This window comes from Pan paniscus, chromosome 7, assembly GCF_029289425.2.
Source record: "Pan paniscus chromosome 7, NHGRI_mPanPan1-v2.0_pri, whole genome shotgun sequence".
NCBI lineage: Eukaryota > Metazoa > Chordata > Mammalia > Primates > Hominidae > Pan > Pan paniscus.
Genome location: NC_073256.2, coordinates 50773928 through 50796262, shown reverse-complemented (window position 1 = coordinate 50796262; position 22335 = coordinate 50773928). Strand labels below are relative to the sequence as shown.

The following is a 22335-nucleotide window of genomic DNA, read 5'->3' as shown; positions in this document are numbered from 1 at the left end:
TGATTACTTTTTTTCTAAAATTGTCAGGTGTTTTCTAGTTATTCTTGTTTTTTCTTTGCTATTTATTTTTGGTAAATCAACTACATGCTATTTTGTTGTATTTTTTCCTGTCTATCTGATAATTGAAGTAAAGAAAAACAGAACAATATAGTTGCACTACAAAACATCTGATCTTTGAGAGAATGCCATTGTCTCTCTTTGATTGATTGAATACCTTGAATGCAGGCTGTTCTCGGATTGGCAACATTGCTTATTTGCTTAGTGCTGTCACCGGCAAAATGGAAATAGAATCTACTTAAAACAGGCAAGACTGTGAAGCTGTGTTTTGGCTGGTCACTTTCTCCAGCCATTTTGATCAGTATATTTCCTCATTTTTGATAGGGCAGATCCCTTCAAGTGGTGGCACCTTATACCTGGTGATGGCAGATAGAAATCCTGTTTCCAGGGAACTAGAAGCTCTGAGAGCCACATGTGATGGTTGCAGTGACAGTGGGGGAAAAATTAAGGAAATCAAGGTTCCGTAGCTAATGGTGCAATTAAAGGTTTGAAAAGATAAAAAGCTGTGGGCTGACTGAATGTCTTTGAAGAAGATAGACTTGCCCTGGGTGTAACTGGGGGAGATGGCAGAGAAAACAGGATTTATAGTGGGTCAAGATTTCTTTATGTTTCTTTCTTTCTTTCTTTCTGTTTCTAGGGGTTAAAAGTTTCAAAGATTAATTTTATAAATTATATCATGCATATAGTGAATATATTAACAGTTACACAGAACTTTAGAAATTCCAATTGTTTACAATAACTCTTCCTGGTGTCATTCATAAGAGGCAGAGAAGGAAGGAGTTAAAAAGCAAGAGATTAAGTGAAAAACAAAAAGAAAAAAACAAGGTAGTGAGAGCCCACTCATTTTTATCTTTATTTTTATCTCTTTTTTAGTCTACTTTTACTTAGAATTAGCACTTTACAATAATATGAAATGAAATAGTATCAACCTTTGTTTCTAGAAAAATCTTATTGGAGACCCTTGTGTATATATGCTACTGAAAACATGTATACATTTACACATATCTTCCTGTCTGTGGCCTGGAAAAAGTGTGTGTGCATGTGTGTGTGTGTGCATGTGTGTGTGTGTGCATGTGTGTGTGTGTGTGTGTATGTTTCCATATAGACACTTTAGCTTAGCTGTGAAAGGAATGCTTAGTGAATGATGAAAAAGAGCAAACTGTTTTGGTAACAAAGATTTGAATGACAGACAAGTAAAGAATTGTAAATGTGAAAATAAAATCCTTTGAATATAAACAAAACACTAAACATGGTTGAGAAGAGAGCAAAAAATATATAAAGATGTATGTTCAATTTTTTTTCCTTTTAGACCAGTTTAAAAAAAAATACAACTTTTTTCTGACAATGCCAACACAAGAGATTCACGGGCTCAACATTTAGTCTACTGCAACAACAACAAATACAATGAAAATGTCCCATAATCAGTACCCAATCAATATATGCTGTAATCACACCCTCTTTTTCAGAGAAAACAAAACAAAAAGGAGATTAATTCATTCCCTATGAATTTACTACTTTACTATGATTTACTGCCTAGAAATAATATGACAACAAAGCTGTAATAATCTACAGTCCTTGAATAAGGGATAAGATCTCCAAAATATCTATGTATTTGCCTTACCCCATCTTACTATTTATTTATTTATTTTTGCTAAGATTCTGAATATGCGATCATTTTTAGAGGCAACACAGTCTTGCAAAAGCAGCTCTGTTCATATTTTCAACCCTACCTGGAGGAGGTTAACTCTCTAGATTAGAGGGAAAACGAAGCGGGTCTCATTTCTCCACCGTGCATCAAGACAGGTAAAGGAAATATTTCACCTACTAGCCTTGGATGACAAAATGCATGCTAGCTAAACATTGCATTGCTGTAGATCTCCGTGTAACTACAGCTCATCTGAGATTTCTATCCCAATTTTCTGCAGAAGCAACAATTATAATGAAATATATATATATATATGCATATAGATAAGAAATATTCATTACCTTTATTTTTTAAAGTGGCTAAAAAAATCATTTCATTTCTTTTTTTCATGCATCCATTGAGTGTAGGTTAAAACTCCGTAGAAGAATTGACAGCCGCCCTGCCACTGTAGCCTAGCCCTCGTTTACGGATAAATCTCATTTTTTTTTTAAATCACGTTTTCAGAATCTGTTAGGAACTGTGCTTTGTGGACTGTGATGAATTGCATATTGCTTTTGCAATTCTTTCTGGTTAAAAGCCCCAGGTTTCCAGCATCCAGAGCCGACCATGATTGGCTCTACCCGAGGGACGCAGGTCCTGGGATTCCCTCCCAGCTAGCAGCAGTGACATCACCGGCAAGCTCCTCCGCTGCGCGGGGATGGAGTGGGGGAGACCGCGGAGGAGCTCCGGGAGGGGCGTTGCTGGGGGTTTCCAGGGAAACACTGCAGCAGATGGCCTGCCTCTCTGAGCCACAGTGACACATCTGCAGCATGGCTGGTGGGAAGGATATTTTTGGAAAATATCTGCTCCCTTAGGTCCGACTAGTTCTGATATATTTTCCCCTCCTTTGAACCAGCGTGTTTATTTCTCCCCAAGTTCTTTGATTTCTGGAAATGGGGCTTTTAATTTTCATTGCCCAGCCGTTATCCGAAGGATCCCAAGCTACTAACCGATATTAAACCTCCTTGAGCCCCAGTTTTCTTTCCAGGCTCCCACCCCGAGCCCCTGCTCCGCCCCGTCCCTTATATTATGCAGGCTGTCAAGGTGATGCGTGGAATACAAGGGCAAATGTTGCTAAGGTAACAGGATTGAAAACCTGCAGAAGCAGATGCTTTGTAACCTGGGGTTTCCCTCATTTGCATTTAAAGACTCCTGAGCAAGAGCCTCTAAGCAAGCCAAGTCCTTGTAGTTAAAATAAGAAAGACATTTTTAAAAATAACAATTGTCTCCTGGTAAGTCATTGAGCAACTTGTCCCACTGCAAGGTTGAGTAACTGCAGGAAAAAAAAAATATGATGTGTTAATAGTCCCCACTGTGCTGGCAGTAGGGCTGATGCATTTAAGAGCACCCCCGCCTTCCCCACTTTCTGATCTTAAACCTACGAGGAATTCCCTTCTCTTTTTTCTTCCAGAATTGCCCTTCATGGCATTCTCCAAGGTTAAACTTCTGACAGCCGGGGGTGTGTCTCTTCTATTCTTGGTGATCTCAGAACGCCTCATTGAACATTCATAGCAAAGGACACCAAAGTGGCAAAACTCAGATTTGAAGCCAGTGGAAAAATCTCTTAGGCTACGTGAAATTTAGGAATGTTGACATTACTAAAGAATTAAACAAACGGGATTTTAGACATGGCTTTGACTACTAGAACACCTTTAATTAAACAACTTCACAGGATCTAACCACTGCATTCAACACGACCAAGATGAAATTCCCCGGATGAACTACAGTAACCAAGCAGCAGAAACTGCACTTTACTCACTGTTTCTTTAAGATTTAGATCATAATTCTTTCAAATGAAATATATTAAGCATTTGCCAGTGTTTCAGCACCTTAAGGTGCTCCCAAATGTGTATGAACAGAGCAGGAAAATAGACGTTCGTAACCCATACAATAAGGCAGATTCATAAATGGCTTTTGGCAATTATAGGAACTGAAAACTGGGTGGTATGTGATTGAAGGGAGAAGAAAAGCATAGAAATGACAGTCATTTTAGTAATAGGGCATGTATTCGTGGTGGAGCATTTCAATAGATTTTGAAACGGCTTTGTTAATGAGCAGCCTCTTTACTCCTGAAACCTGAATGCAGATTTCTTTCTTTTCTTTCCTGCAAAAGCTCAATAAAACCTCATCATAGGAAGGTGAGAAAAGAGCTGTTTTAGGTGCCAGAAATGGCATTTATTTTCACATAAGTAATATTTTCTAACCTCTATTTGTGATGGTGGCGGTCAGAATCATGTTGCCAACTATAGCATCATGCAACCAACTCAGATGTGAATTCCTAAATCATAACAAGCGTAAGATCAAACACAATTAGAAATCATGCCTTCTGAGATTAATAAAATTTTAATAGATTTTTGAAATCATATTTCTGTATTGTGTAAGCAGGAAAAGCTGCCTCTTCATCCACACTACCAAATATTTCATAAGTAATGTTCTAATAACACCTGGCACAGGGTTTGGCAGAAAATACATACTCGGTAAATTTCTACTGTGATTCTGAATCTGTAGTTATTAAGGGTGCTGCCATGCATCCTGACTGTGAGTAAGGGCCTTGGACACCCACGGAAATCCTGCCTTTGCTCCCTGAGATAAATGAAGGATGGTTATTAACTCAGTAGCCAAAGAAGATCAGGCTCATTTGGCATCCTCTAACCTCTAAGCATTGTCAAAGGCAGGCTTTCGAGGTTGTGCTTCTTGACACATACAATGAAGAAGTGACTCATAGAAAGTTAACATTTGAAAGAACAACAGTCATCATTTAGCACCTGCATCTTACAGATGAGGATGCTGCATTTCAGAGTATGAAAGCCACTGCTTCTCTGGAGACCAGGGAAGGAAAACCATTTCTAAATGTCATTTTTTGTGGACTGCATAGAGCCAAGAGTAGCTTCTCCAGACTAAGCAATCTGTGACTCTTGATCGTGTTAAAAGGAAAACTTTAGACAAATTAAATTATCGGACTTTAATTGAGCAAAGAATGAGTCATGAATGGATCAGCCCCAGAACCAGAAGAGGTTCAGAGCACCCCCGTGATGCCACGTGGTAGGAGAGAATTTATGAACAGAAAAAGAAAAGTGACATATGGAAAATAGAAGCAAGGTACAAAAATAGTTGGGTTGGTTACAGCTTGATGTTTGCCTTACTTGAACATGGTTTGAATGGTTGGCCACCTTTGATTGGCCAAAACTTGGAGATTGGCACAAGAGTAGGCTACAATCTGTTTACACATCCGGTTACATTACAGCTCACTATGCACAGAGACAGAGTTAGGCCAAACTTAAAATATGTAAGGAGACAGCAAGAATTAGGTTTCTCAAACATGATCTTAATATCGCCACTATTTTGTTTAAGAACTTACACTAATTCTTCACCGTTTAAGATAACTATCCATCATTTTTCAAATAGGTGGTAAGGTATACAGGAAAGACTGGTACTCTGACTTCAACACTCACAGGTTGTAACTTAAACAAGTCACAGTTTCATTTTCTGTAAAAAGCCCTCCTATTATTAATGCTGGCTTTGCAGGGAGCTGGAAGGGCAGGGATCATCTGTTTTAGACTTAGTTCAGAGCCTGGCATATACTAGGGGTAAGCTAGAATGAAACTTCATGGGGGCAGGACTGTTTTGTTCTATGATGTATACCAGATGTCTAGAATACTGGCTGACATATCCTAGGTAAAGATTTCAAGAATTGTAAGTTGAGTTTTTAAAATGAATGAATAAATTTAAGAAATGGATATGGAGAGAGATTTGGGACAGGAGAATTCTCAGTAATGCATGGTTCCTCTCCTTTTTCACCCGATTTCTTCCCTACTGGTAATTTCAAAATGGTTAAGCTTTTTTATTTATTTGTTTAAAAATGTAGAGTATTTTAACTCAAAAAGGATGGCAATTGCAATATCCAGTTTTTTTCTTGCAGTAGATGGAAGAGAAAATGACTTCTTATGGTATTAAGTAAACTCTTCCATGGGAGGTTGGAAATAACCAGCTCTTGGCTTAGAGAAATTGGCTGGTGTTCTGTTGACTGACTAGCAGAGCAGGGGATGCTCCGTTAGGTGTGGGCAGGGTCACTCATCACTCCCATGGCCTTTGGCTGGGCACTAGACTTTCCTGGGAGCTTTTACCTCTCCCTTTTCTTAGATCAATTAAATCAGAATTTCTGGGCTCTGTAGGCTTTCATAAGTGCACCAAGTATTTTTTTTTTTTTTTTTTTTTTGAGACAGGTTCTCACTCTCTTACCCAGGCTGGGGTTTCAGCGGCTCGATCTTGGCTTACTGCAACCTCTGCCTCCCAGGTTCAAGTGGTTCTCCTGCCTCAGCGTCCAAAATAGCTGGGATTACAGACATGTGCCACCACGCCTGGCTAATTTTTATATTTTTAGTAGAGATGGGGTTTCACCATGTTGGCCAGGCTGGTCTTGAACTCCTGATCTCAAGAGATCCTCCCACCTTGGTCTCCCAAAGTGCAGGGATTACAGGTGTGAGCCATCATGCCTGCCCTCCCCGAATATTTTTAATGAGCAACTAAGGCTGAGAACCATGGCCTTGAAAACAAATGATAATCTAAAGTTGGTTTGGGAAGGTAATTATTTTTGTTAGGCTGGCTCTAATTAATAGAATTATGTTCTGAACTAGATGTATTAGTTAAGGTTCTCCAGGGAAAAAGAACTCATTATATTATATATATATCACAATAATGTCATCATAAAGTAATATATTTACATCTAAAAATATAATTTATATTATATTTAATATAAACACTCTGCCAGCATTTCTATTGTGCTCCTAGGAACTTAATATAATAATAATTTAATAATATCAAAGACAAATGATAACCTAAAGTTGGTTTGGAATGGTAATTATTTTTATAGGCTCATTCCAACTAATAGAATTTATGTTCTAAACTGGATGTATTAGTAAGGTTGTCAAGAGAAACAGAACCAATTTATATATAATATCATGATAATACAATTGTAATGTAATATATTAATATCTAATAATATAACCTATATTATATAAAATATAAATACTCTGCTGCCATTTCTATAGTGCTTCTAGGAATTTAATATAATGATAATTTAATACTGTCAGAGACAAATAATAACCTAAAGTTGGCTTGGGATGGTAATTATTTTTATTAGGCTCATTCCAACTAAAAGAGTTTGTCTTCTAAATTGAATGCATTATTTATGGCTCTTCAGAAAAACAGAACCAATTATATATAATATGTTATAATAACACAATAAAATGTATAACTGTATACGATAATTAGAAATATTAATTCTAATATAATATATACATTTCCATAATATAGTATAATATCTAGATAATGTATAGATTTATGTAGATATAAATATAAAACACCCTACCTTTATTTTTCTCTTTTTTTTTTTTGAGACAGAGTCTTGCTCTGTCTCCCAGGCTGGAGTGCAGTGGCATGATATCGGCTCACTGCAACCTCTGCTTCCCAGGTTCAAGCAATTCTCCTGCCTCAAACTCCCAAGTAGCTGGGACTACAGGCACACACCACCAGCCTGGCTAGTTTTTGTATTTTTAGTAGAAACGGGTTTTCACCATGTTGGCCAGATGGGGCTTGAACTCCTGGGCTCAAGTTATCCTCTTGCCTTGGTCTCCCAAAGTGCTGGGATTACAGGTGTGAGCCACTGCACCCTGCAACTACCAATGTTTTCGATGGTGCTTCCAGGAAATGGTTATTTAAACAAAGTCAAAAATTTTCCTTACTCTAGACATCTTAGAACCTTTGATGAGCTAATGTATATAATGAATCTTTATTGATTAAGTATAGAGGCAATAGATTCAGACTCTGTCCCTTACAACTGTGAGACCTTGGGCAAGTTGCTGAACCTCTCTGAGGCATTTCCTCATGCATACACTCTCAGTAGTTTCCTCATAAGTGTGTGAGGATTAGTGAGATGAAGTATGTAAAGCATGTAGTGTGATGGCTGGCACACAGCAAATGCTCAGAGGTGTAAACCATAGCACGTGGCTCTCCAGTCCTTTCTCAGTCCTGCTGCAGAGGTGTTAACAGCTAGAAGGAGTCCAGTCTATGCTGGTTGTCAGAACAGGTGATTATCACTCCAAGTTAACAGCTGTAAGCAAGAGGAGCTATAGCACGAAATGCCTTCTCAACTTTTGGGACCACATAGCCCTTTTTGCTGAGTTTCATAAAACTAGTATTCTGAAGAAAAGATTGGTAAAATGTTGCCTTATACAAATACAAGATGTTACAATTTATTCTTAATGTTTCCAAATACAGTGCAGATAAATATGAATTTCAGGCAAATAAAATATATGTATATATATATATTAGTATAAGTAAGCATAGGACACAATTCTGCTAAAAATTATTTGTTGTTTATCTGAAATTCCAATTTGACTGGGTGTCCCCCATTTCATCAGGCAACCCTGTCCTAAGGGATTATTCAAGTTCATTTAAAATACCTATCGCAATGACCTGGAAGTAGAGAAAGAGAATGGGGCATTTGGCCAAGTGAAAATGTCCCTAAACTCATAATTTCCATGCATTTTTCCCATTCAGCTTTCTTTTATGTGTAACATTTTAGCTACTTCCCTCATTCAGAGTTTAGTTACATGACTGGCAGGGGCTTATTCACTTTATTTCTTGCTTAGTATTTAGAGCAGAGGAGGCACCCAGCAGGTTTGTTTTGTTTTCTTTAATTGAACTAAGATCAACCACTCATTTTCTGATTTTTGCTTGAAAGAAAAGGAAAAAGAATTCTCTCTCTCTCTCTTTCTTTTTCTCTTTCTTGATTGACAGTGTCTCACTTTGTTGCCCAGGATGGAGTGCAGTGGTGCAATCATAGCTCACTGCAGCCTCGAACCCCTGGGATCAAGTGATCCTCCCACCTCAGCCTCCCAAGTATCTGGGACTGCAGGGGTGCACCATCAAGGCTGGCAAAAAACACTCTTTCCAATGCTAATATCCAAAGGAAAGCAATGTTATTATTTGTATAATCTACCAGTTAGATGAGAATTAAATAGGTTTTATGCAGCACGATGTCAATGGCTATATAATATCTTTTAAATCAATCCTTATTCTTGTTTCCAACTTTGTTGAAAACTATGGGTTAAATATATATAAAGATATATCTTTGCATAGGTCCTGTAGGGTAACTGAATATGCCACCCCAAAATACGCCACTTTGGCATTGGGATTATTTTGATGTGAAGACAGAATTTTGAGAGAAAACAGCTATAAGAAAAGCTCTCTGCCCTGCCCCTGTTTGCCTAAAAGCAGGACACAAATTTGCAAAGGTGTTTTCCCTCCCCTCTCTACTAGGAAGGATAAAAGTTAATCATCAGAGACAACTCTAGACCCTTAGGAGTCCAGAGACGGAACCACAGGCATCTACATAAACTTCCCTAACTAGTCTTTATCTACAATAGGTTTCCCATATATTTGCTTTCCCACGGTCTGCCACCCTAGAAACTCGAAGTTCGTTCCTTTGTCTTGTCATTTCTCTAAAAATTTATTGTTCCTTTGCTGAGATTCTATATTAGCTCAAGGTCTTACCAGCCCTTGGAGTTACTCATGTCTGAGTGCTCCCACGTGTGAGCCCAATGCACACACTAATAAACTCCTGCTTCTCTCTTGTTAAGCTGTCTTTGTCAGTCCAATTTACAAAGCCCCAGCCAGAGAAAGGAGGAGGGTGGTAGGAAGAATTTTTCTTCCTCTACAGTTTCAGACTCATTTTAAGTACTTAAAAATCAAGAGTATCATTAGGTAGAGATATTGCTACCCAAGTTCAGATTTTCTTTTTTTTTTTTATTTTTTTAAAATTTTAAGTTCCGGGATACATGTGCAAGATGTGCAGGTTTGTCACATAGGTAAACATGTGCCATGGTGGTTTGCTGCACCTATCGACCCATCACCTATGTATTAAGCCCAACATGCATTAGCTATTTATTCTGATGTTCTCCCTCCCATGCTCCCCCTGACAGGCCCCAGTGTGTGTTGTTACCCTCCTGTGTCCATGTGCTTTCATTTTTCAGCCCCCATTTATAAGTAAGAACATGTGGTGTTTGGTTTTCTGTTCCTGTGTTAGTTTGCTGAGGATAATAGCTTCTAGCTCCATCCATGTCCCTGCAAAGGATATGATCTTCTTCCTTTTTATGGCTGCATAGTATTCCATGGTGTATATGTACCACATTTTCTTTATCCAGTCTATCAATGATGGGCATTTGGGTAAATTCCATGTCTTTGCTATTGTGAAGAGTGCTGCAGTGAACATATATGAGCCTGTATCTTTGTAATAGAATGATTCAGATTTTCTTTGGAGCACCAGTGAGTTCAAAATTGTCTTATAAATAGATAGAAAACCTGAATAGCCAATCACCATACAAGAAATAGTAAGGTAGACTTTGCTTTACCTCAAGGTAAAAAGGAGTTTAGGGGAACTGGTGATAAAAACCATCTCCCAAGAACAGATAATAACTCCAATATTCAAACTATTTCAGAATTTAGAATATGAAGTCTCCTAATTCATTTTACCAAGCCAACAAAATACTCATCTCACAGTCAATGCACAATGCAAATTTAAAATAATCTCAAATATGAATATAGAAGAGCTCTAACCAAAATTAGCAAATCAAATTTAACCGTGAGGTCAAAGAATAACAAGAACCAATAAGGTTTATTGCTGGAATGTTGATTTCAAGTAGGAACTAGATTTATATTAATACTTCAAACTTTAACAGATTAAAGAAAAAAACTGTGTTCTTCTTGATGACTCAAGGAAAATCATCTCATAAAATTCATACTCTAGTCCATATGAGTTCTTAAATAAAATCTGGTTCATATAATAAAGCATAACTCATGAAAGCTCATGGAAAATACTATATGGGCATTCTCCTGTCCAATATGGTACCTACTGACCACATGTGGCTGTTTATCTTTAAATTAAAATTAATTAAAATTTTAATTTTCCCATCATTCTAGCCATGTTTTCAGTGGTCATTGTGTCCAATAACTATCACACTGAATAGCACAGAAAGTTTTAGTTGACAATGCTGCCATGAACAAACCAGAAACAGATCCCAGGTATACATGGAGTTGCAAAAATTTAATAAGAGCTAACTTTACTGAGTGCTCTTAAATTGCCTGACACTATTTTAAGTATTTTATGTGTATTATTTAATTTCCATATGGTATAATATGCTAAGTCTTATCATTTCCTTCTCCCCTGCCCCTATTTTATGGTCATGAAGTTGGTGGGGCAGGAAAAATGAATCAGTAAATCAAACCTTACATAATTTTTAAGTGGTAGATCTGGGATTCAAGAAACACACATTTACCTCTTAAGTTACCTAATATCCCTGTGTTAAAGGTGGCAATTCAAATGTAGGAAGAAAGGATAAAATGCTTACTAAATCCTGTAAGGCAAATGTTTATCTATTTGGGAAAAAATAACTTAAATATGGACTTTTCATTATTTAAAAGGCACAGCCATCAATGGACTAAAGATATAATTGTAAAAAATAAAGTTCACAAAAGCTCTAGGAGAAAACAGTATTTTTCTATCCTTGGAGATAGTATGGGAGGAGGCGGTTCCTAAGTTAAACAAAAAAACTCAGGAAACAGAAATGAAAAGATTGGCAAATTTAAGTACACAAAAATTCAAGCCTGCTGTGTGATGGAAGAAACTATAATCAAGGATAAAAGGCAGTAATAGAGTAGAGGAAAATATTCAAAACATAACGTGTTTCGATGTTAAACATAAATAAAAATATGGAAAGATGTTCAAGTTCACTGGTAATCACAGAAATGCATAACAAAGCAAGATGCCATAATTCACCCATTAGACTGGACAATTTTCAAAGAGTGACTAGATGCAGTGTTGGAGTGAGGGGACATAGAATTCCTCATAAATTACCACCAATTGTGTAAAGTGATGTGCGTGCTAGAGGATAACGATAATGTCTATTAAATTTTAAAATGAGGATGCCCCTGGCTCAGCAATTCCACTTTTGAGATTCCAACACATGTCACAACGATTTATGCACAAGGGACATTCTTTACATGGGAACACTGTTTCTAAAATGGAAAAACTGTAAACAACCTAAATACCTGCCAATTAGTGAATGATTAAATAAACCCAACTTCATCCATGCTATGCCATGACTTGCATTCTGTGAAAAAAATAAATGCATGTATTTGGCACTTGAAACTATCTCCAAGATACACTGTGTATATAAAAAAAAAGAAACAGAACAAAATCTTTCCCCTTTATCTTTGCTTGTTTTTGACAACAAAAAGGGCTATAAGAAACACACCAAAATGTTAACACAGTTATCTCTGAGAAATGCAATTAGAGAGAGGATTATGGAAGAAAACATTTTAGGATTCTCATTTTACTCATTATACTTTTGTATTGCTTTCATGTTTTATAAAGAGGGTGTATTAATATTGTGAGCAACCAAGTAAAAAAGAAAAACAGCAACAAATATATTTAATAAACTGGTGTTTAGCATGTATGATTTTTCTGTTTCTCTTCCCTTTTCTTGGGACATTTATCTACGGTTAAAGAAGAAAGAGAGAATATCATATGAATGTTTTGTCCTGGGCTGCTACTGTAGACAGAGATAAAGCTAAGCCCAACAAGTATCAGCAACTGTGAGACTCTGCACACACGGTCTTATAAACCTCTTTACTAATTCTTATCAAATCTTGGGAGCAGCTGCCACTACAGCTACTACGTGAGGTGGTCTGTAGGCTTGGAGGAAGAAAATTCAGCTAGTGTTTGCTTTCAACTACTTTGGCTTTTTTAGTGATGAAGTTCATCTTTTCTTATCTTCAAAGTCTCAGAGCTGGTTGTACCATGGCTGTAGACAATCTTAGATTCTGAGATAGTTTTGCATGGCAGAGGATAAGGGAAGGGCACACGTTACAAAAGCGGTTCTCAAAGTGTGGTCCAGGGATTGCTCATGGATCTTCAAGACCCTTTCGGGAGGTCTGTGAGATGAAAGCTATCTTTACAGCATACTAAGGTGTTTGGCTTTTTCCCTTTTAGTCTTCAACAAATTGTCAGTGGGATTTTCTGGAGGCAATATGATGTGATGATGCCATTGCTCTGCTGATCACTGGAATATGTACTTGGGTATTCCTGTGTTCAAACATTTCTCAGTTTTAATTTCTAATATGAAAAAAATGATAGGTATAACCCATTTTAGAAAAAAACAAAAAACAAACACAAAAAAACCTCTTTGGGTCCTGGATTGTAAAGGGACTCTGAGACCAAAATGTTTAAGTATTGCTGCTTTACGACACCTTTTTGACACATTCTGGCTTCATCAATAATTTCTTTAGTCCCCAATCCTTACAAAACACTTCCTAATCATTTGTGTTTATCATATTGCAGGAAGCTTGTGAAGAAATTTATTTACAGAAGATAAATCTGAAGAACTAAAAAATCATCCCTTCAAAATTGAGAGAAGGACTCAATCCTTTCCAAACAGGTTTACCCCAGTTGACTTCCTTTCCTGTATAACAAAGAGACCCAGAAGCTGAAGGTGGCTTCCTTGCTTCATCTCCATGTGCCTCTGTGCAGCCATCCCATCAAAACTGATCACTGAGCCTTCCTGTCCTCTAATGTAACTTACCATCAGAGAAAGAAAGAAAGAAAGAAGGGAGGAAGGAAGGAAGGAAGGAAGGGAAAGAGAGAAAGAAAGAAAGAAATTCACATGTGGGTGATCTCCAAGTGGATGAAGTTTGCTCATTTGATAAAAGCAAATACATTTTATTTTTCAAAAGAACCCTCTTTTAGTAGATTTTCTTAAATAATCTTTTGGCGAAACCCTCTTCTATGCTTATTTTAAACCCTGCTACATGATATACTATGCTATGAATGCTTGCCATGGAAAATTCGAACAACACTGAAAAGTATGTATAAATTTATAAAAGGCTTTTATAAATGAAAACAGTATAGTAAAATGGAGCTATACACTTCAAATGGGTGGATTTATGATATAAAAGTTATAGCAATAAAAAAGCTAGAAAAACAGTGAAATTAGGTTTTCCTTGTCCTTTCATTTACTTATCTATTTATAAAATTTGGTTTTATAAAACCAGAATGTTAGTATTAAATAATACTAAATAATTTTATAAATAAATAATTGTGATTATGGAACATAATTGCTATGTCAGGCATTCATTGTTAAAATAGTCCATGGAGAGAAACTCATTTAATTCATTCTTAAGATATCTATAACTTTGGTCATCCTTAAGGCACAGATACCATTATTATCCTTGTATTTCAGATGAGGAAACTGAAGAGCAGAGATGTTAAGTTATTTCCTGAAATTATATTGCTAGTAAATGGCAGAGACAGGATTCAAACTCAGACCTTCATTGAAAAGCCCATGATCTTAATCTCTGTGTTCATTTTGCACTCATCTACATGATATATTAGGCTATGCATGCTTATTATTGAAAATTTGGACAATATTGAAAGGTATGTATAAGAAAACAAAAATTATCAAAAACAGTCTTTCATATAGATCATTACTTATTTTGAGGTACATCCATATTCTTCCAAGTAGTCATAGTACATTAAAAATTTCTCAAGTCAAAATTGCACAAACTTTTCACTTAACACTGTATTTACTGTATTTTTGATGTATTTACCATTCTCTTTTTTCAAATATTTAGGTTGTTTCCAGCTTTTCCCTATTGTAAATCCAACTGTCAGGAGCATCTGTATACATAATCTTTTACTGCATTGCTGATTATATTTCTTAGGCTATATATATTTAATGGAACATCTATATTTTCATATGGTCAAATAGTTTTTAAAAATTAAAACACTTGGCTGGGCCCGGTGGCTCACGTCTGTAATCCCAGCACTTTGGGAGGCCGACGTGGGCGGATCACCTGAGGTTAGGAGTTTAAGACCAGCCTGGCCAACATGGTGAAACCCTGTCTCTACTGAAAATACAAAAATTAGCTGGGCATGGTGGAGGGTGCCTGTAATTCCAGCTACTCGGGAAGCTGAGGCAGAGGATGCAGTGAGCCGAGATCACGCCATTTCACTCCAGCCTGGACAACAAGAGCAAACCTCCGTCTAAAAAAATAAAAAATTAAAACACTGCATACTCCCACCAGCAATGTTTGAGAGTACCCATTTCCTTACAACCTCCTCGACTGCCCTGATCAATGTTAGTCTATCTGCCATATGACAGGTAAAAAATGATTTCTTAATTGTTTCATATATTTCTAATGTAGTTAGAAAATCAAACTAAATAGGGTCATTTAAGAATTATTCAATGAGTACACATAGACATTAGACAGAGACCTAGGCATTTCTTTTCTCGTGCATTAACCTTTGTGTAAAAAAAACATGTCTCATTTCCTAAACCATTTGTTTGTCTTCCCATTAGGTCAACTCTCATCCCTTAACACCCAAGGATGGTATTGTGTGGGTTAATAAATGTGATTTTCCATCCCGTAAAGGGAGTGAGAATGCCTGCTATTTAACTTGGTATAATTAAGTAGAAAGCTTTAGGAGCAATATGAGTAAAAAATTATTCTAATGGGCTAGAGATGTGAGTTGCTCACCACTAAGATCCTATTCACCATAAACGATTGGCCTATAAACCATTCCCTGCTGTTCTGAGTCAAACAGTCAGATATTTTTAACTCTGGCTTTCTTTTTTCAAACTGTCTAATTGGATTTTTTGACTCTGTTATTAGACGGAAATAGCTCACTGGCACTACAGGAAGGCTCCCCATATGCTGTTATGATGTTTCCATAGTTTTGCTAGATTTAATCAAATTTCATTCATAAAGATTAGCTGAAAATTGAGAAGGAAACTGATTGTTCCCTACTGAACTAGAACGAACAGAGTAGTAGCTTCTGACCAGGCAGAGATGCTTAACAGGGTATAATGGAAGTCATCCTTTATGCAACTAAAGTAACCAAAATTTCCAGAAGAAAAAACAAAAGATATATCAAGCAATGGCACTCAAATACCTAAAATCTGGAGGTATTAGGTTGATGCAAAAGTAATGGTCATTTCTGCCCTTACGAGTAATGGCATTAAGAGAAATGGCAGAAACTGCATTACTTTTGCACCAATATAATACGTGTTTTGCTTTTCTTTGTCATTAAAAAAAAAGATAATAGTATTGCATTTTTGTTGGAAAGCGACATTTAAAATTACCTGAAAATAGCATACCCCAGAGACTCATGTTCTAGAGGCTTACTTCCTCCAAAGGGTGTTATAAACATGTATTTGAAAAAACAAATGTTGTTTTCCATACATTTGACATCTATTTATTAAGTAAATAAAAGGAACACAGTAACATTTACAGTACTGAAGAGGTCATTGGAATAGGTAATATGCACTGACTCACGGAGGAGATAGATGGATTATGGTGAAGTTCTGGATTCAGTCATTTTAGTCAGGCATAATTTTTATTTCACAATAATTAGAATAATAATTCTGGTCATGAATAACTCAGAAACAGAAAGTCAAATACTGCATGTTCTCACTTATAAGTGGCTGCTAAATAACGTGTACACGTGGACACAGAAAGTGGAATTATAGACACTGGAGACTCAGAAGGGTGGAGGTTGTGGGAAAGGGATGAGGAATTACTTAATGCGTACAATGTACACTATATTCAGGTGATGGCTACACAAAAAGCCGAGACTTCACCATTACACAATACATCCATGTAATGAAACTGCACTTGTACCCCCTAAATCTATAAAAATTAATAATTGTGGACATGGAGGGGCATTATTCTGATAATGAAGATTTCAAATGGCTACAGAGAAGGCCAACAAGATAGAAGACTTTTCTTGTTCTAAGTATTAGTATCTCTAAGATTAAATAAGAAAACTTCAGTCTTCATAAGCTATTGCCAAAATATGCATCTTGAAAAAGTAAAGCCTTTAAACAAATTTTGAGAATTTATAGAGGCATTTGGTCTCCAATAATCTCTGTTTTTCCCTTCTATGCCTTTCCTCCTTTCCTTTTAATCCAACATGTATCTAGTTATATCTGATTTAGTGGCATAGGCTCCATGACTTTCACTTTGGAATGCTTCACGAGAGCCATTAGGTACTGAAGGATCTTCAGTAGGATAATGTAGGATACCCTGTGGCTCTCCAAGATGGTGTGGGAGTTAGATGGACGATCATGAGCTCTCTGCTACCAAAAGAGATAAATCACAAGGTGCTTTTCCATCATCTTCCAATAAAACTGGTTCTAGTTTCAGTTCTAATGTTTTTGCATTAGATTTTTAAAGAATTGAATGAGACAGGGTCTCATTCTGTTGTTCAGGCTGGAGTGCAGTGGCGTGATCATAGCTCATTGTAACCTTGAACTGGCCTCAAGGGATTCTCCCACCTCAGCCTCCTGACTAGCTGGACAACAGACATCCATCACCACACATGGCTAATTTGTATTTTTTTTTTTTTTTTTTGTAGAGAGATGGTCTTGGTGTGCTGCCCAGCCTGGTCTCAAACTTCTGGCCTCAAGTGATTATCTGCCTAAGCCTCCCACTTAGGCATCAGCCACCATGCCTGACCTGCATTACATTTTATTTGTGCATTCCTTATTTTTGTTTCTTTCTCAAAGCCTTGTCAGCAGGTAGTGGTCTTAATTAAATCAGACAGAAAATGCTTACCCTCCCAGGCCAATAGTCCATATCTTTAGCAGTAGCAAGTCGGTGCTACTCTTATCTCCCTCAGGAAAAGTAAAAAGGATAAGTTACCCTAATACTCATATGCTTGATTATTATTCTAAAGGATCATCTAATGCATAAAATTAGTCTTTTTGAGTTAATTCCTCTTTTTGTTCACAATGCAAGAGAGGTCGTCCTTACTTCTGGCCAAGGGGATTGAGTAAAAGAGCAGGATTTTGGTGAACACACCTGCGTTTTATTTCTCATGAAAAAAAATCATTTCTATATCCTTATCTCAAATTTCTGATTGAAACGTTTTGTCATTATCACAAATGTCTCAGCAAGATATAGTTCTGCTCCTGGATGGTAGTAACACATGTTCAGAGAATCACTGGGGAAAAAATGAGCATTGAGTGCCTACGTTCTAATTATTGAAGAGATTCTTTAAGTAACACGTATTGGGCACCTTTGATTACATAAGTAATGTAGAATCAATGCAGAAATATTTGTAAAATATAAAAAAACCCATCCAAATTAAAAAGACTTTTAATTGCACCAGAGATACCAATCTTGTTAACATTTTAGAGTATTTCCTTTCCTATACATCTCTAAGCCTCTAAGCCATTTATATGATATGTTTACTTAACAACATATCACGTCTACTTCTCCAGTGATTATTTGTTCTATAAAATGGTGTTTGAAGATTGCACAGTATTTCATTTATTTCCATACCACACATTATTTAATTAGTTACTTAATTTGTTATTGTTTTATATTTGTTTTCGTGTATTTTCCCTAATAGAACTACCGCTGTGGTGATCATTGCTATAGATGTGATTTTGAACACATTTCTGATTCAGGAAATCATTAACATATGTGCTTGCTGACATAAAATATTTCAATTTCTAAATGAGGGATTTCAGATGATTTTCTTGAGATAGAACACACAAGAAAGAAACCCAAAAGACAAAAACTATCATCAAGATGATCAAAACTTTCATTCTAGCCATAATTTATGTCAATGGGTTTAAATGTGTATATTCTTACAATCCATTGAGGCTACAGTTAACATTTTAAAAGATCCGTTAACACCTCAGGCATTTTGTCAGACATTTTCACAAACGTTATTTCTCATTTACTTCTCATAATTCACTATATAGATACTACTATCCCCACTTTGCAAATGAGGGGACTATAGTCCATTTAACATCCAAAGTCATTTGTTCTGTGGCAATTAGGACTGAAAACTCCTCTGACTAGTATGTGACTGGCATGAGCTTTCTCTATGACAATAAATGTAATTAGTGCCTCTGTCATAGGACTGCTTCTACTTTCATTGTTCAGTCCTGACCCACAAACTAAACAAAACGATAGGTTCATGTAAAACCATGCTGTTAATGATACAATAAGAGCCATCTTGTTAAAAAAGAAGTCAGATCATGTCACTCCTCTACACAAACTCTTTCAATGGTTTGCTGTCTTATACCAAGTAAGAGCTGAAGTTTTTGCAAGCAAAGCCCAACACAATCCCGACTGCCCTTTCCTCATCTTTCTGACCTCATTCCCATCTCACTGAGTCAGCTGTAGCCATACCAAACTACTGACTATTCTTCAAACATGTCATACCCATTCTCTCCTTTGAACATGCTGCTCCTCCTCTTGGCATGATCTTCTATGTAGGTGTAGATATCTAGGAGATATCTCTACTCAATGCCTTCAAATCTTTACTAAAGATATTTCATTCTCAATAATCTGATCACCTGATTTTCCATTGCTACACTTTTTGTATCTCAATATATCCTATTCCTCTTTCCTTTGAATTTTTCTCTGTGGTACTTCCACAGAACTATCCATGGGTATTACTGGATCCACGTTCAAGCTCTGATATCATCTCTTCCTAGTTGCTGATTCTGATGGGGATTGCAGGTATATGAATGTAAGTGCCATGAGGATGGAGGTAACTGTTTTATTCCCTGCTATATCCTTAGCTCATAGAAATGCACTTGGCCCAAAATACACTTGGCCTATAGTAGGCACACAATTAATACTTGTTGAATGAATAAATGAATGAATGAGGCTGGGTATGGTGGCTCACGTCTATAATCTCAGCACTTTGGGAAGACAAGGAAGGCGGATCACTTGAGGTCAGGAGTTCGAGACCAGCCTGGCCAACCCGGTGAAATCCCATCTCTACTAAAAGTAAAAAAAATTAGCTGGTGCCTGTAGTCCCAGCTACTGGGGAGGCTGAGGCAGGAGAACTGCTTGAAGCTGGGAGACAGAGGTTGCATGAGCCAAGATTGCACCGCTGCACTCCAGCCTGAGTGACAAAGTGAGGCTCTGTCTCAAAAGAAAAAAAAATAAGTGAATAAATGAAATAAGAACTAAAGAATTACTAAAATTTTGCAACTTATATAGAAATTTACTCCTAAAACTTCCACACTCTGTAGATTCCTTTCTCTCTTCCTTTCTTCTTCTGTTTCTGGTTGCCAGTTTTATTGTCTCACACTTTCCCTTACCTCCATCTAGTCCTAAAAAAAAAAAAAAAGCTGGCTTGCTTAAAGTTCCCCAAGATTACCAACACATCTGACATCAGGGCTGCGTTCAGGACCACAAAGCCAGTGGCAGAGTCAGTGATAGAAGCCAAATTCCAGAATTTGATAAGGTGAACCACAGTATCACTTGCAACTTGAGAGTCATATGTAGTTTTACAAAGATCAAACACATCAATGGTCTTCCTAGTGATATGGACAGGAGGCAAAAGAGTTCCTGGCAAGGGTTCCACCCTCAAGCCTAGACCTGCAGCCCTAAGTGAGAACAGGCATTCCTGTTTTTGCACCCAAATGTTGCCTTTTGACCCACTGCAACCCTCTATCGTGTGCCCATCCATATAAACCCCAATACCCAGGCTCCACAAGCAGAAGAGTGGCAGAGCAGCAGAGCAGTGCAGCAGAGGAGGGAAGAGAGGAAGTGTCTGAAGGTCAAGAGGAGTTTAGCTGTGGACAGAGAGGAAATCAGCTACGGGACCGATGAACTACAGGGGAAGATCATCTTCCCACTCCGTCCCCTCTCCCGTTCCCCTTCCTGCTGAGAGCCACCTGCATCACTCAACAAAATCCCCACATTCACCAGCCTTCAGGTCTGTATGACCTCATTCTTCATGGACACTGAACAAGAATTCAGGACACACTGGGTATGGGAACCCCAAAAGGCTGTCACACTGACTTTTCACTGAGCTGTTTAACACTTAAGCCATCCCCAGATGGCAGGGCTAAAAGAGCATTGTAACACCCCTAGACACCGCTGTGGGGCTGGAGCCCAAAAGCACTCACCCTGGCTTCTGCTCCTGTGCACCTGCGTGTTCCCCATCCCATAAGGGGTTTGAGCACCGAGGCCAAATAAACAAGACACCCCTGTCACAAGTCCTGTGAAGGGGGTCAGGGAACTCTCCCGTTTCACTAGGACATTTTGAATTGCTAAGAAAAAAACATTTTAAAGTACCTTGAAGGGCCCTCTAACCTCTTTTTTTCCTTTTTGTTATAATTATAAAGTGGAAAGACAGGCAAAGATTCTTTTACAGTAGTGTTCCATATTATAAATACAAATAAAATAAAAATCAGCTGGTGGAAGCATCCACTTTTCTTTGACTCTAGCTGATTGTAGTTCTCTCATGCAGACCACAACCATGAGAAATTAACAGTCAACGAGCTAATCAATATGCAGCAAATGAATTCCCTTTCACATCTGAGAGTTTACATACAAGAAATAAGCCTCTGAAAATATTATATAAATATTTCTCATCAAACAAGCAGAACTTTCAGCAAGACTAAAGCCATCAGCCTTGCCACTGTGAAATCCACATTAACTTCTTGAGGTCCCTTCAACTGATGCCATATGGTTGTGTTGGCACTTCTTGGATTATAAGTACGCCAATGGTCCTATATGCAGTTGAGTTTGACGTATTTGACAAATTTGGACATCATTATTTTCTACGGTCTATTTAAAGTAGGAGAAATGGGGATTTTCTCTTTACTTTTTACAACTTGATAAGTCAGTTATTTGTAAGACTCAGATTTTAGGAGTTAACAAAGATACTTAGAAGCACTCTAACTCTTACCACAACATGACTTGAAAATGTAATGAATCATTTCATGTGTAAGTAAATTCCTTATCACTGGAGAGATTCAATTCAAGATTGTAAAATCACCTCTTAGGGATATAGTTTAGGCATCCAGGAGAGGTTGGAATAAATGATTGCCAAATTATTTTGACTCAGAGTCCATGGAATTGTTTAGAAAAGGTAACTGCCTTAAATGATTTCATATTTCTCATAAGAGAGAGGAAATTTTATACTATCTAGAACCATAACTGCAGAGTCCGGCACCTATTGTGAGACAGTTGCAATTCAGGCTAGATTCTGGTTGATATGCTGCATTGACCTCAAACTTCCATTCCGTTTCCTCCTGAAATGCCACTAAAATAACAATAAAAGACCAAAATGAGTAGTAATCCACAAGGACAAAGTTAAAGAAAAGAAGCTAACCAATGCGTAAGAATTATAACAATATTTTGGAAGATAAAATGAAAGGTGGATGAGCAGCAGCTGATTGATTAAAATGGAGACTGCCTGAACTTGGGTGCCAGTTGACAAGTGTATGGACAAGGTACAAGTAAGTTGGCCTGAAATATACCTAAGAAAGGCTCAGAATTCAAAGAAAGCCATTTCCCCAGAAGTTTATAGAATAAGGTATAGTGAGAAACAAGAGTTGGAAGTCTGCATAAGGTGTTATTAGACTACCTGGTCCCTCTCTGTTGCTGCACAGCCAGGTGACTTAAAGTATCACCTTCCCCACACGAGAATGGAGATTTTACCCCTGAAGGAATCTAATCAATGAAGCATCATACTTCAAACATGTACCACAAGTGCA

The 22335-nt window shown here is 37.3% G+C and overlaps 1 protein-coding gene across 5 annotated transcripts in view; it reads right to left on the bottom strand.

The window, feature by feature from the left end:
• NRG1 (neuregulin 1) overlaps positions 1–22335 on the bottom strand; it is a 1128445-nt gene that overhangs the window by 546914 nt on the left and 559196 nt on the right. The window contains exon 1 of one of the 5 annotated variants that reach the window (XM_055116440.2): positions 2044–2695. The exons of the other annotated variants lie outside the window; for them this stretch is intronic. Coding sequence (XP_054972415.1) covers positions 2044–2092 — 49 coding nt within the window. The 5' untranslated portion in view covers positions 2093–2695. Of the gene's footprint in view, positions 1–2043; positions 2696–22335 lie in introns of those variants that run through there. 5 annotated transcript variants of the gene reach the window in all.